This window comes from Phyllobates terribilis, unplaced genomic scaffold (assembly GCF_046119375.1).
Source record: "Phyllobates terribilis strain yellow unplaced genomic scaffold, ASM4611937v1 Scaffold_2__4_contigs__length_985480577, whole genome shotgun sequence".
NCBI lineage: Eukaryota > Metazoa > Chordata > Amphibia > Anura > Dendrobatidae > Phyllobates > Phyllobates terribilis.
Genome location: NW_027362762.1, coordinates 25,541,543 through 25,555,462, shown reverse-complemented (window position 1 = coordinate 25,555,462; position 13,920 = coordinate 25,541,543). Strand labels below are relative to the sequence as shown.

The 13,920-nt window shown below is 49.6% G+C and overlaps 1 protein-coding gene across 4 annotated transcripts in view; it reads right to left on the bottom strand.

The window, feature by feature from the left end:
• Positions 1 to 13,920, bottom strand: part of LOC141190223 (transient receptor potential cation channel subfamily M member 2-like) — a 399,780-nt gene that overhangs the window by 37,618 nt on the left and 348,242 nt on the right. For 3 of the 4 annotated variants that reach the window (XM_073661205.1, XM_073661206.1, XM_073661207.1), the window contains one exon: positions 1,874 to 1,969. In XM_073661205.1, the coding sequence (XP_073517306.1) occupies positions 1,874 to 1,969 (96 nt within the window). Of the gene's footprint in view, positions 1 to 1,873; positions 1,970 to 2,680; positions 2,870 to 13,920 lie in introns of those variants that run through there. The other variant, XM_073661208.1, reaches the window with a different exon arrangement.

The following is a 13,920-nucleotide window of genomic DNA, read 5'->3' as shown; positions in this document are numbered from 1 at the left end:
TCGTCCTCTTGGTCAGGACAGGGAAGACTTGGCTGTTACCAGTCTGGCACACATGGCTGACTTTATGTTCCTCTGCCTTTCCCGTGACCCTCACGTTGTACGCATTTTGGCCGACAGTAACTACTTGTTGGTCACACTTCTAGACCCGCGCTACAAGGAGAACTTTCTATCTTTCCTTCCCGTGGCGGAGAGGTCTTGAAAAATATTGTGGTACCAGAAGGCCCTTGTTGCGGAATTATTAAAAAAATTCCCATCTGAAAATGCTGGCGACACAGGTCACAGTTCCTTGGACAACCAAGGAGTACAGGCAAGGGAGACACAAATACGATGCAGCAGAGGCAGGGAAATGCTGTCAAAGGTGTGGGACAGTTTTATCAGACCCTCCCAGCGCCCAGGCCCTGATGCGCAGGGTACTCTGACACGGAGAGAAAAGTTGTGCAAAGATGCTGAAGGAGTACCTTGCTGACGGTACCAATGTCCTCTGTGATTCCGCTGTGCCTTTTAATTATTTGGTATCCAAGCTGGATACGTGGAGTGAACTGTCTCTACGCCTTGGAAGTCCTGGCCTGCCCTGCCGCTAGCGTTTTGTCAGGGCGGATTCTTAGTGCCGCCGGGGACATTATAACTGATAAGCGCATCCGCCCGTCAACTGAAAATGCTGACAGGCTGACTCTTATAAAAATGAACAAGGGCTGGATTGGGCCAGACTTCTCAACACCACCGAATGATAGCAGCGTAACATAAACTCCAATCCAGTGGCTATTCCCATGCACCTTTATATGCCTTATATATTGTTTTGATCTGGACTTTGCTATACATTGTTTAGTTGCTCTACTCCTGACCTTCATTTGGTGTATTATTAATTTTTGCCCATGGGATGCAGCAAGTATGACAACTAATTATTAGATTGCACTTGTACTATTGTTCCTTTTTTGGGAGTGTTACTCACTTGTGTGCGTCGGGAGGTAAACAGGAGGCGTTTTCACTTCAAATGTCCAGTTTTTCCAAATAGGCACAGAGGTGCTCTACGTGTGAATCGGCTTGGAGGAACGGAAACATCAGCAATATGGAAATAGTTATCTGAAATATTTGTGCTGGACAGGCACAACACTAGAGGAAGTTTGGAATAGTAAAAACCCATGGCTGCTGCCTCGACCGCCCATCCCAAGTGCTAAGGCACGGAACTAGAGGAAGATCCAAGGAATAGGAAAAGATGTGGTTACGCCAGGTGCTGCCATAAGGGAGAATGAGCGAAAGGTATATGAAGAAGGATAAAACAATAAGATATCCTTCTTCATTTACCTTTTCTCATCCTCCCTTACGGCAGTGCCCATAGAAACCACATCTTTTCTTCCTTTAATCTTGTCTTTTCCAGACCTTTTACCTTTCACAAACTCCTCTATCCTTCTTCCGACTCTTCGGTCCTTTCACAGACACATTTCTCCTCTTCAGAATCTTCTCTAAATGTTCCCTGCTGACTTCTTGGTCCTCCACCACTCTCCTCAGTTATTCTCCACCAAATGCCTCTGTCCTTTCCTGTCTCTTATATTCCCTCTAGGCTCCTTTGTCCTCCTCCAGACTCTTCTGTCCTCTCATCCAGACCCCTTTGTCCCTTTTTTACGACCCCTCTATTCTACTCTGACTCCTCTGTTCCCTCCAGAGTTCTCCGTTCTCTCCTGACAACTCTGTCCTTCTCCAGATCCCTCTGTCTCACCCTCCCCAATCTTATGTTCTTTCCTCCACACTTCTCTGTCCTCCTCCTCCAGACTCCTATGACCCCTTCAGACAGAGAAGTACAGTGTCACAGGCACTAGTTCCACAAGTCTCTTCTCATGGCTTCTTCCATCTGTTCTGGTCATCAGAAGATACTTACATGGGTAGTCCATCCTCAACCCGATATGTTCCCAGGTGGCTGCGGAAGTCCAGTAATCCGTCCACTCCATTGTATTTCCTCTTTTTCTGCTGCAATCTAGAGAAACATAAGAAACATTACTAATCCACAGACAACTGCCACTCACTTCTCATCTTCTACTCGCAATATGCATGATATACCTAATAACAACATCAAAGACCTCCCAACCATACCAGTTGGTTCCAAATTTTGGGAGTTGTCTAACAGTCCAAGGATATTAGTGGTATTTCCTGAGGACATAGATACAGTTAGATCCCTCATCCACTATTTATGTCTCGATAGAGACTAAAAGATGGAGCACTGGCGTCTCTGCCTCCTACCCGGCTGAGAAACTGACCCCCTTACCGCCCTGGCCTCGCCGGTGTCTCCCACACTGCCGGTTGTCTCCCATGCTGGCCGTGCTCGGGGTGCGCGCACCGCGCGCAGATCCCCGGGTACTGTGCTTAGGGCGCGTGTGCTCCCTGTCTCTTAAAGGGGCCGCACGCGCCATTCTAAGATGTCCCCGGCCAATGGTCGGAGGACAAGTATTGTTTAAGGTACCTCCCTCAACATGGAGGTGCCTGTGCAACGTTGTCAGTTGGGTTCCTAACCTTAGTTCTCAGATCCCAGTGCTGTCCGCTAGTCTGTCTATCAACTGTGCTCGGCAGCCTGTCTATCAACCGTGCCTGCCAGCCTGTCTATCAGCCGTGCCTGCCAGCCTGCCTACCAGCCGTGCCCGCCTGCCTACCAGCCGGCACCATCTGCCTATCTACCAGCCTGCCTACCTACCCATCTGCCATGCCAGTCGGCACCTGTCATCTATCCTGTGGGAGTCGCCTGCTCTCACACGAGGTCGGTTTCGGAGCAGCACCTGGTCCATCTTCCCAGTCCCTCCTTGGTTCACGGAGTCATAAAGCTGCCGTCGAGCCAGGGTCGGTCCGGGTGAGGTCCCTAGTTACGCCACTTCGGTCCCTCCTTGTACCACGGCACAGTGGTTCCACCACCCGGCACCGTAACAAAAGACCTGCAAAATCTTTCAGGTTACATGTCATTCCCATGTCACATCCCAGGGCAGTAGAGTCCTGATCAGTCAAAGAGGAGCAGAAATGTGACTAGACACACAGGCAAGTGAGGGTCACTGTAGAAACTTCACACTGAGTATGGTGGGTAATATACTTTGGGGACATGATACTCTGTGTGGGGAATGTATTGTGGGGCCATCATACTGTGTGTGGGGGGAATGAACTGTGGGGACATCATACTGTGTGTGGAGGAATGTACTGTGAGGACATCATACTGTGTGTGGGGGAATGTACTGTGGGGACATCATACTGTGTGTGGGGAATGTACTGTGGAGACATCATACTGTGTGTGGAGGAATGTACTGTGGGGACATCATACTGTGTGTGGAGGGAATGTACTGTGAGGACATCATACTGTGTGTGAGGGAATGTACTGTGGAGACATCATACTGTGTGTGGAGGGAATGTACTGTGAGGACATCATACTGTGTGTGGGGGAATGTACTGTGGAGACATCATACTGTGTGTGGAGGGAATGTACTGTGGTGACATCATACTGTGTGTGGAGGAATGTACTGTGGGGACATCATACTGTGTGTGGGGGAATGTACTGTGGGGACATCATACTGTGTGTGGAGGAATGTACTGTGGGGACATCATACTGTGTGTGGAGGAATGTACTGTGAGGACATCATACTGTGTGTGGGGGAATGTACTGTGGGGACATCATACTGTGTGTGGGGAATGTACTGTGGGGACATCATACTGTGTGTGGGGGAATGTACTGTGAGGACATCATACTGTGTGTGAGGGAATGTACTGTGGAGACATCATACTGTGTGTGGAGGGAATGTACTGTGAGGACATCATACTGTGTGTGGAGGGAATGTACTGTGAGGACATCATACTGTGTGTGGAGGGAATGTACTGTGGGAACATCATACTGTGTGTGGAGGAATGTACTGTGGGGACATCATACTGTGTGTGGAGGAATGTACTGTGAGGACATCATACTGTGTGTGGGGGAATGTACTGTGGAGACATCATACTGTGTGTGGAGGGAATGTACTGTGAGGACATCATACTGTGTGTGGAGGGAATGTACTGTGAGGACATCATACTGTGTGTGGAGGGAATGTACTGTGGGAACATCATACTGTGTGTGGAGGAATGTACTGTGGGGACATCATACTGTGTGTGGAGGAATGTACTGTGAGGACATCATACTGTGTGTGGGGGAATGTACTGTGGGGACATCATACTGTGTGTGGGGAATGTACTGTGGGGACATCATACTGTGTGTGGGGGAATGTACTGTGAGGACATCATACTGTGTGTGGAGGAAATGTACTGTGAGGACATCATACTGTGTGTGAGGGAATGTACTGTGGAGACATCATACTGTGTGTGGAGGGAATGTACTGTGAGGACATCATACTGTGTGTGGGGGGAATGTACTGTGGGGACATCATACTGTGTGTGGAGGAATGTACTGTGAGGACATCATACTGTGTGTGGGGGAATGTACTGTGGGGACATCATACTGTGTGTGGGGAATGTACTGTGGGGACATCATACTGTGTGTGGGGGAATGTACTGTGAGGACATCATACTGTGTGTGGAGGAAATGTACTGTGGGGACATCATACTGTGTGTGGGGGGAATGTACTGTGAGGACATCATACTGTGTGTGGAGGGGAATGTATTGTGGGGACATCATACTGTGTGTGGGGGAATGTACTGTGGGGACATCATACTGTGTGTGGGGGGAATGTACTGTGGGGACATCATACTGTGTGTGGAGGGAATGTACTGTGGAGACATCATACTGTGTGTGGAGGGAATGTACTGTGGGGACATCATACTGTGTGTGGAGGGAATGTACTGTGAGGACATCATACTGTGTGTGGGGGAATGTACTGTGGGGACATCGTACTGTGTGTGGGGGGAATGTACTGTGGGGACATCATACTGTGTGTGGGGGGAATGTACTGTGGGGACATCATACTGTGTGTGGGGGGAATGTACTGTGGGGACATCATACTGTGTGTGGGGGGAATGTACTGTGGGGACATCATACTGTGTGTGGAGGGAATGTACTGTGGAGACATCATACTGTGTGTGGAGGAATGTACTGTGGAGACATCATACTGTGTGTGGAGGGAATGTACTGTGAGGACATCATACTGTGTGTGGGGGAATGTACTGTGGGGACATCATACTGTGTGGGGGGAATGTACTGTGGGGACATCATACTGTGTGTGGAGGGAATGTACTGTGGGGACATCATACTGTGTGTGGGGGAATGTACTGTGGGGACATCATACTGTGTGTGGGGGGAATGTACTGTGGGGAAATCATACTGTGTGTGGGGGGAATGTACTGTGGAGACATCATACTGTGTGTGGGGGGAATGTACTGTGGAGACATCATACTGTGTGTGGGGGAATGTACTGTTGGGACATCATACTGTGTGTGGGGGGAATGTACTGTGGGGACATCATACTGTGTGTGGGGGGAATGTACTGTGGGGACATCATACTGTGTGTGGGGGAATGTACTGTGGGGACATCATACTGTGTGTGGGGGAATGTACTGTGGGGACATCATACTGTGTGTGGGGGGAATGTACTGTGGGGACATCATACTGTGTGTGGGGGAATGTACTGTGGGGACATCATACTGTGTGTGGGGGGAATGTACTGTGAGGACATCATACTGTGTGTGGGGGAATGTACTGTGGGGACATCATACTGTGTGTGGGGGAATGTACTGTGGGGACATCATACTGTGTGTGGGGGGAATGTACTGTGGGGACATCATACTGTGTGGGGGGAATGTACTGTGGAGACATCATACTGTGTGTGGGGGGAATGTACTGTGGAGACATCATACTGTGTGTGGAGGGAATGTACTGTGGGGACATCATACTGTGTGTGGGGGAATGTACTGTGGGGACATCTTACTGTGTGTGGGGGGAATGTACTGTGGAGACATCATACTGTGTGTGGAGGGAATGTACTGTGGAGACATCATACTGTGTGTGGGGGAATGTACTGTTGGGACATCATACTGTGTGTGGGGGGAATGTACTGTGGGGACATCATACTGTGTGTGGGGGGAATGTACTGTGGGGACATCATACTGTGTGTGGGGGGAATGTACTGTGGAGACATCATACTGTGTGTGGAGGGAATGTACTGTGAAGACATCATACTGTGTGTGGGGGAATGTACTGTGGGGACATCATACTGTGTGTGGGGAATGTACTATGGGGACATCATACTGTGTGTGGAGGAATGTACTGTGGGGACATCATACTGTGTGTGGAGGAATATACTGTGAGGACATCATACTGTGTGTGGAGGGAATGTACTGTGGAGACATCATACTGTGTGTGGGGGAATGTACTGTGAGGACATCATACTGTGTGTGGAGGGAATGTACTGTGGAGACATCATACTGTGTGGGGGGGAATGTACTGTGGAGACATCATACTGTGTGTGGGGGAATGTACTGTGGGGACATCATACTGTGTGTGGGGGGAATGTACTGTGGGGACATCATACTGTGTGTGGGGGGAATGTACTGTGGAGACATCATACTGTGTGTGGGGGAATGTACTGTGAGGACATCATACTGTGTGTGGGGGGAATGTACTGTGGGGACATCATACTGTGTGTGGGGGGAATGTACTGTGGGGACATCATACTGTGTGTGGGGGGAATGTACTGTGGAGACATCATACTGTGTGTGGGGGAATGTACTGTTGGGACATCATACTGTGTGTGGGGGAATGTACTGGAAGGACATCATACTGTGTGTGGGGGAATGTACTGTGGGGACATCATACTGTGTGTGGGGAATGTACTGTGGGGACATCATACTGTGTGTGGGGGAATGTACTGTGGGGACATCATACTGTGTGTGGGGGGAATGTACTGTGAGGACATCATACTGTGTGTGGGGGAATGTACTGTGGAGACATCATACAGTGTGTGGGGGAATGTACTGTGGGGACATCATACTGTGTGTGGGGGGAATGTACTGTGGGGACATCATACTGTGTGGGGGAGGATGTACTGTGGAGACATCATACTGTGTGTGGGGGGAATGTACTGTGGGGACATTATACTGTGTGTGGGGGGAATGTACTGTGGAGACATCCTACAGTGTGTGGGGGAATGTACTGTGGGGACATCATACTGTGTGTGGGGGGAATGTACTGTGGAGACATCATACAGTGTGTGGGGGAATGTACTGTGGGGACATCATACTGTGTGTGGGGGGAATGTATTGTGGGGACATCATACTGTGTGGGGGAGGATGTACTGTGGAGACATCATACTGTGTGTGGGGGGAATGTACTGTGGGGACATCATACTGTGTGTGGGGGGAATGTACTGTGGGGACATCATACTGTGTGGGGGGAATGTACTGTGGAGACATCATACTGTGTGTGGGGGGAATGTACTGTGAGGACATCATACAGTGTGTGGGGGAATGTACTGTGAGGACATCATAATGTGTGTGGGGGAATGTACTGTGGGGACATCATACTGTGTGTGGGCAATGTACTGTGGAGACATCATACTGTGTGTGGGGGAATGTACTGTGGGGACATCATACTGTGTGTGGGGGAATGTACTGTGGGGACATCATACTGTGTGTGGAGGGAATGTACTGTGGGGACATCATACTGTGTGTGGGGGAATGTACTGTGGGGACATCATACTGTGTGTGGGGGAATGTACTGTGGGGACATTATACTGTGTGTGGAGGGGATGTACTGTGGGGACATTATACTGTGTGTGAGGGGAATGTATTTTGGGGACATCATACAGTGTGTGGGGGAATGTACTGTGGGGACATCATACTGTGTGTGGGGGGAATGTACTGTGGGGACATCATACTGTGTGGGGGAGGATGTACTGTGGAGACATCATACTGTGTGTGGGGGGAATGTACTGTGGGGACATCATACTGTGTGTGGGGGGAATGTACTGTGGGGACATCATACTGTGTGGGGGGAATGTACTGTGGAGACATCATACTGTGTGTGGGGGGAATGTACTGTGAGGACATCATACAGTGTGTGGGGGAATGTACTGTGAGGACATCATAATGTGTGTGGGGGAATGTACTGTGGGGACATCATACTGTGTATGGGGAATGTACTGTGGAGACATCATACTGTGTGTGGGGGAATGTACTGTGGGGACATCATACTGTGTGTGGAGGGAATGTACTGTGAGGACATCATACTGTATGTGGGGGAATGTACTGTGGGGACATCATACTGTGTGTGGAGGGAATGTACTGTGAGGACATCATACTGTGTGTGGGGGAATGTACTGTGGGGACATCATACTGTGTGTGGGGGAATGTACTGTGAGGACATCATACTGTGTGTGGGGGGAATGTACTGTGAGGACATCATACTGTGTGTGGGGGGAATGTACTAAGGGGACATCATACTGTGTGTGTGGAGGGAATGTACTGTGGGAACATCATACTGTGTGTGGGGGAATGTACTGTGGGAACATCATACCGTGTGTGGGGGAATGTACTGGAAGGACATCATACTGTGTGTGGGGGAATGTACTGTGGGGACATCATACTGTGTGTGGGGGAATGTACTGTGGGGACATCATACTGTGTGTGGAGGGAATGTACTGTGGGGACATTATACTGTGTGTGAGGGGAATATATTGTGGGGACATCATACAGTGTGTGTGGGGGAATGTACTGTGGAGACATCATACTGTGTGTGGGGAGAATGTACTGTGAGGACATCATACTGTGTGTGGGGAATGTACTGTGGGGACATCATACTGTGTGTGGGGGAATGTACTGTGGGGACATCATACTGTGTGTGGAGGGAATGTACTGTGAGGACATCATACTGTATGTGGGGGAATGTACTGTGGGGACATCATACTGTGTGTGGAGGGAATGTACTATGAGGACATCATACTGTGTGTGGAGGAATGTACTGTGGGGACATCATACTGTGTGTGGGGGAATGTACTGTGAGGACATCATACTGTGTGTGGGAGAATGTACTGTGGGGACATCATACTGTGTGTGGGGGGAATGTACTGTGAGGACATCATACTGTGTGTGGGGGGAATGTACTAAGGGGACATCATACTGTGTGTGTGGAGGGAATGTACTGTGGGAACATCATACTGTGTGTGGGGGAATGTACTGTGGGAACATCATACTGTGTGTGGGGGAATGTACTGGAAGGACATCATACTGTGTGTGGGGGAATGTACTGTGAGGACATCATACTGTGTGTGGAGGAATGTACTGTGGGGACATCATACTGTGTGTGGGAGAATGTACTGTGGGGACATCATACTGTGTGTGGGGGGAATGTACTGTGAGGACATCATACTGTGCGTGGGAGAATGTACTGTGGGGACATCATACTGTGTGTGGGGGGAATGTACTGTGGGGACATCATACTGTGTGTGTGGAGGGAATGTACTGTGGGGACATCATACTGTGTGTGGGGAATGTACTGTGGGGACATCATACTGTGTGTGGGGGAATGTACTGTGGGGGCATCATACTGTGTGTGGGGGGAATGTACTGTGGGGACATCATACTGTGTGTGTGGAGGGAATGTACTGTGGGGACATCATACTATGTGTGGGGAATGTACTGTGGGGACATCATACTGTGTGTGTGGAGGGAATGTACTGTGGGGACATCATACTGTGTGTGGGGAATGTACTGTGGGGACATCATACTGTGTGTGGGGGGAATGTACTGTGGGGACATCATATTGTGCGTGGGAGAATGTACTGTGGGGACATCATACTGTGTGTGGAGGAATGTACTGTGGGGACATCATACTGTGTGGGGGGGGAATGTACTGTGGGGACATCATACTGTGTGTGTGGAGGGAATGTACTGTGGGGACATCATACTGTGTGTGGGGAATGTACTGTGGGGACATCATACTGTGTGTGGGGGGAATGTACTGTGGGGACATCATACTGTGCGTGGGAGAATGTACTGTGGGGACATCATACTGTGTGTGGGGGGAATGTACTCTGGGGACATCATACTGTGCGTGGGAGAATGTACTGTGGGGACATCATACTGTGCGTGGGGGAATGTACTGTGAGGACATCATACTGTGTGTGGGGGGAATGTACTGTGGGGACATTATACTGTGTGTGGGGAATGTACTGTGGGGATATCATACTGTGTGTGGGGGAATGTACTGTGGGGACATTATACTGTGTGTGGGGAATGTACTGTGGGGACATCATACTGTGTGTGGGGAATGTACTGTGGGGACATCATACTGTGTGTGGGGGGAATGTACTGTGAGGACATCATACTGTGTGTGGGGAATGTACTGTGAGGACATCATACTGTGTGTGGGGGAATGTAATGTGAGGACATCATACTGTGTGTGGGGAATGTACTGTGGGGACATCATACTGTGTGTGAGGAATGTACTGTGGGGACATCATACTGTGTGTGGGGGGAATGTACTGTGGGGACATCATACTGTGTGTGAGGAATGTACTGTGGGGACATCATATTGTATGTGGGGGAATGTACTGTGGGGACATCATACTGTGTGTGGGGGGAATGTACTGTGGGGACATCATACTGTGTGTGGAGGAATGTACTGTGGAGACATCATACTGTGTGTGGGGGAATGTACTGTGGGGACATCATACTGTGTGTGGGGGAATGTACTGTGAGGACATCATACTGTGTGTGGGGGAATGTACCGTGGAGACATCATACTGTGTGTGGGAGGAATGTACTGTGGAGACATCATACTGTGTGTGGGGGAATGCACTGTGGGGACATCATACTGTGTGTGGGGGAATGTACTGTGAGGACATCATACTGTGTGTGGGAGGAATGTACTGTGGGGACATCATACTGTGTGTGGGGAATGTACTGTGAGGACAACATACTGTGTGTGGGGAATGTACTGTGGGGACATCATACTGTGTGTGGGAATGTACTGTGAGGACAACATACTGTGAGGAGGGAATGTACTGTGGAGACATTATACTGTGTGGGGGAATGTACTGTGGGGACATCATACTGTGTGGGGGAATGTACTGTGAGGACATCATACTTTGTGTGGGAGGAATGTACTGTGGGGACATCATACTGTGTGGGGGAATGTACTGTGAGGACATCATACTGTGTGTGGGAGGAATGTACTGTGGGGACATCATACTGTGTGTGGGGAATGTACGGTGAGGACAACATACTGTGTGTGGGGAATGTACTGTGGGGACATCATACTGTGTGTGGGGAATGTACTGTGAGGACAACATACTGTGTGGAGGGAATGTACTGTGGAGACATTATACTGTGTGGGGGAATGTACTGTGAGGACATCATACTGTGTGTGGAGGAATGTACTGTGGGGACATCATACTGTGTGTGGGGGAATGTACTGTGAGGACAACATACTGTGTGTGGGGAATGTACTGTGGGGACATCATACTGTGTGTGGGGGAATGTACTGTGAGGACAACATACTGTGTGGGGGGAATGTACTGTGAGGACATCATACTGTGTGTGGGGGGAATGTGCTGTGGAGATATCATACTGTGTGTGGGGAATGTACTGTGGGGACATCATACTGTGTGTGGGGGGAATGTACTGTGAGGACATCATACTGTGTGTGGAGGAATGTACTGTGGGGACATCATACTGTGTGTGGGGAATGTACTGTGAGGACATCATACTATGTGTGGGGGAATGTACTGTGGGGACATCATACTGTGTGCGGGGAATGTACTGTGAGGACATCATACTGTGTGTGGGGAATGTACTGTGGGGACATCATACTGTGTGTGGGGGAATGTACTGTGAGGACATCATACTGTGTGTGGGGGGAATGTACTGTGGGGACATCATACTGTGTGTGGGGAATGTACTGTGGGGACATCATACTGTGTGTGGGGGAATGTACTGTGGGGACATCATACTGTGTGTGGGGGGAATGTACTGTGGGGACATCATGCTGTGTGTGGAGGAATGTACTGTGGAGACATCATACTGTGTGTGGGGAATGTTCTGTGGGGACATCATAATGTGTGTGGGGAATGTACTGTGGAGACATCATACTGTGTGTGGGAGGAATGTACTGTGGAGACATCATACTGTGTGTGGGGGAATGTACTGTGGAGACATCATACTGTGTGTGGGAGGAATGTACTGTGGGGACATCATACTGTGTGTGGGGGGAATGTACTGTGGAGACATCATACTGTGTGTGGGGGGAATGTACTGTGGAGACATCATACTGTGTGTGGGGGAATGTACTGTAGGGACATCATACTGTGTGTGTGGGGAATGTACTGTGGGGACATCATACTGTGTGTGGGGGGGAATGTACTGTGGGGACATCATACTGTGTGTGGGGGGAATGTGCTGTGGAGACATCATACTGTGTGTGGAGGGAATGTACTGTGGAGACATCAAACTGTGTGGGGGGGAATGTACTGTGGGGACATCATACTGTGTGTAGGGGAATGTACTGTGGGGACATCATACTGTGTGTGGGGAATGTATTGTGGGGACATCATACTGTGTGTAGGGGAATGTACTGGGGGACATCATACTGTGTGTGGGGAATGTATTGTGGGGACATCATACTGTGTGTGGGGGAATGTACTGTGAGGACATCATACTGTGTGTGGGGAATGTACTATGGGGACATCATACTGTGTGGGGGGAATGTACTGTGAGGACACCATACTGTGTGTGGGGGAATGTACTGTGGGGACATCATACTGTGTGTGGGGGGAATGTACTGTGGGGACATCATACTGTGTGTGGTGGGAATGTACTGTGGAGACATCATACTGTGTGTGGAGGGAATGTACTGTGGAGACATCATACTGTGTGTGGGGGAATGTACTGTTGGGACATCATACTGTGTGTGGGGGGAATGTACTGTGGGGACATCATACTGTGTGTGGGGGGAATGTACTGTGGGGACATCATACTGTGTGTGGGGGGAATGTACTGTGGAGACATCATACTGTGTGTGGAGGGAATGTACTGTGGAGACATCATACTGTGTGTGGAGGGAATGTACTGTGGAGACATCATACTGTGTGGGGGGGGGTGTACTGTGGAGACATCATACTGTGTGTGGGGGAATGTACAGTGGGGACATCATACTGTGTGTGGGGGGAATGTACTGTGGGGACATCATACTGTGTGTGGGGGGAATGTACTGTGGAGACATCATACTGTGTGTGGGGGAATGTACTGTGAGGACATCATACTGTGTGTGGGGGGAATGTACTGTGGGGTCATCATACTGTGTGTGGGGGGAATGTACTGTGGGGACATCATACTGTGTGTGGGGGGAATGTACTGTGGAGACATCATACTGTGTGCGGAGGGAATGTACTGTGGAGACATTATACTGTGTGTGGGGGAATGTACTGTTGGGACATCATACTGTGTGTGGGGGAATGTACTGGAAGGACATCATACTGTGTGTGGGGGAATGTACTGTGGGGACATCATACTGTGTGTGGGGCGAATGAACTGTGAGGACATCATACTGTGTGTGGGGGGAATGTACTGTGGAGACATCATACAGTGTGTGGGGGAATGTACTGTGGGGACATCATACTGTGTGTGGGGGGAATGTACTGTGGGGACATCATACTGTGTGGGGGAGGATGTACTGTGGAGACATCATACTGTGTGTGGGGGGGAATGTACTGTGGGGACATTATACTGTGTGTGGGGGGAATGTACTGTGGAGACATCATACAGTGTGTGGGGGAATGTACTGTGGGGACATAATACTGTGTGTGGGGGGAATGTACTGTGGGGACATCATACTGTGTGGGGGGAATGTACTGTGGAGACATCATACAGTGTGTGGGGGAATGTACTGTGGGGACATCATACTGTGTGTGGGGGGAATGTACTGTGGGGACATCATACTGTGTGGGGGAGGATGTAATGTGGAGACATCATACT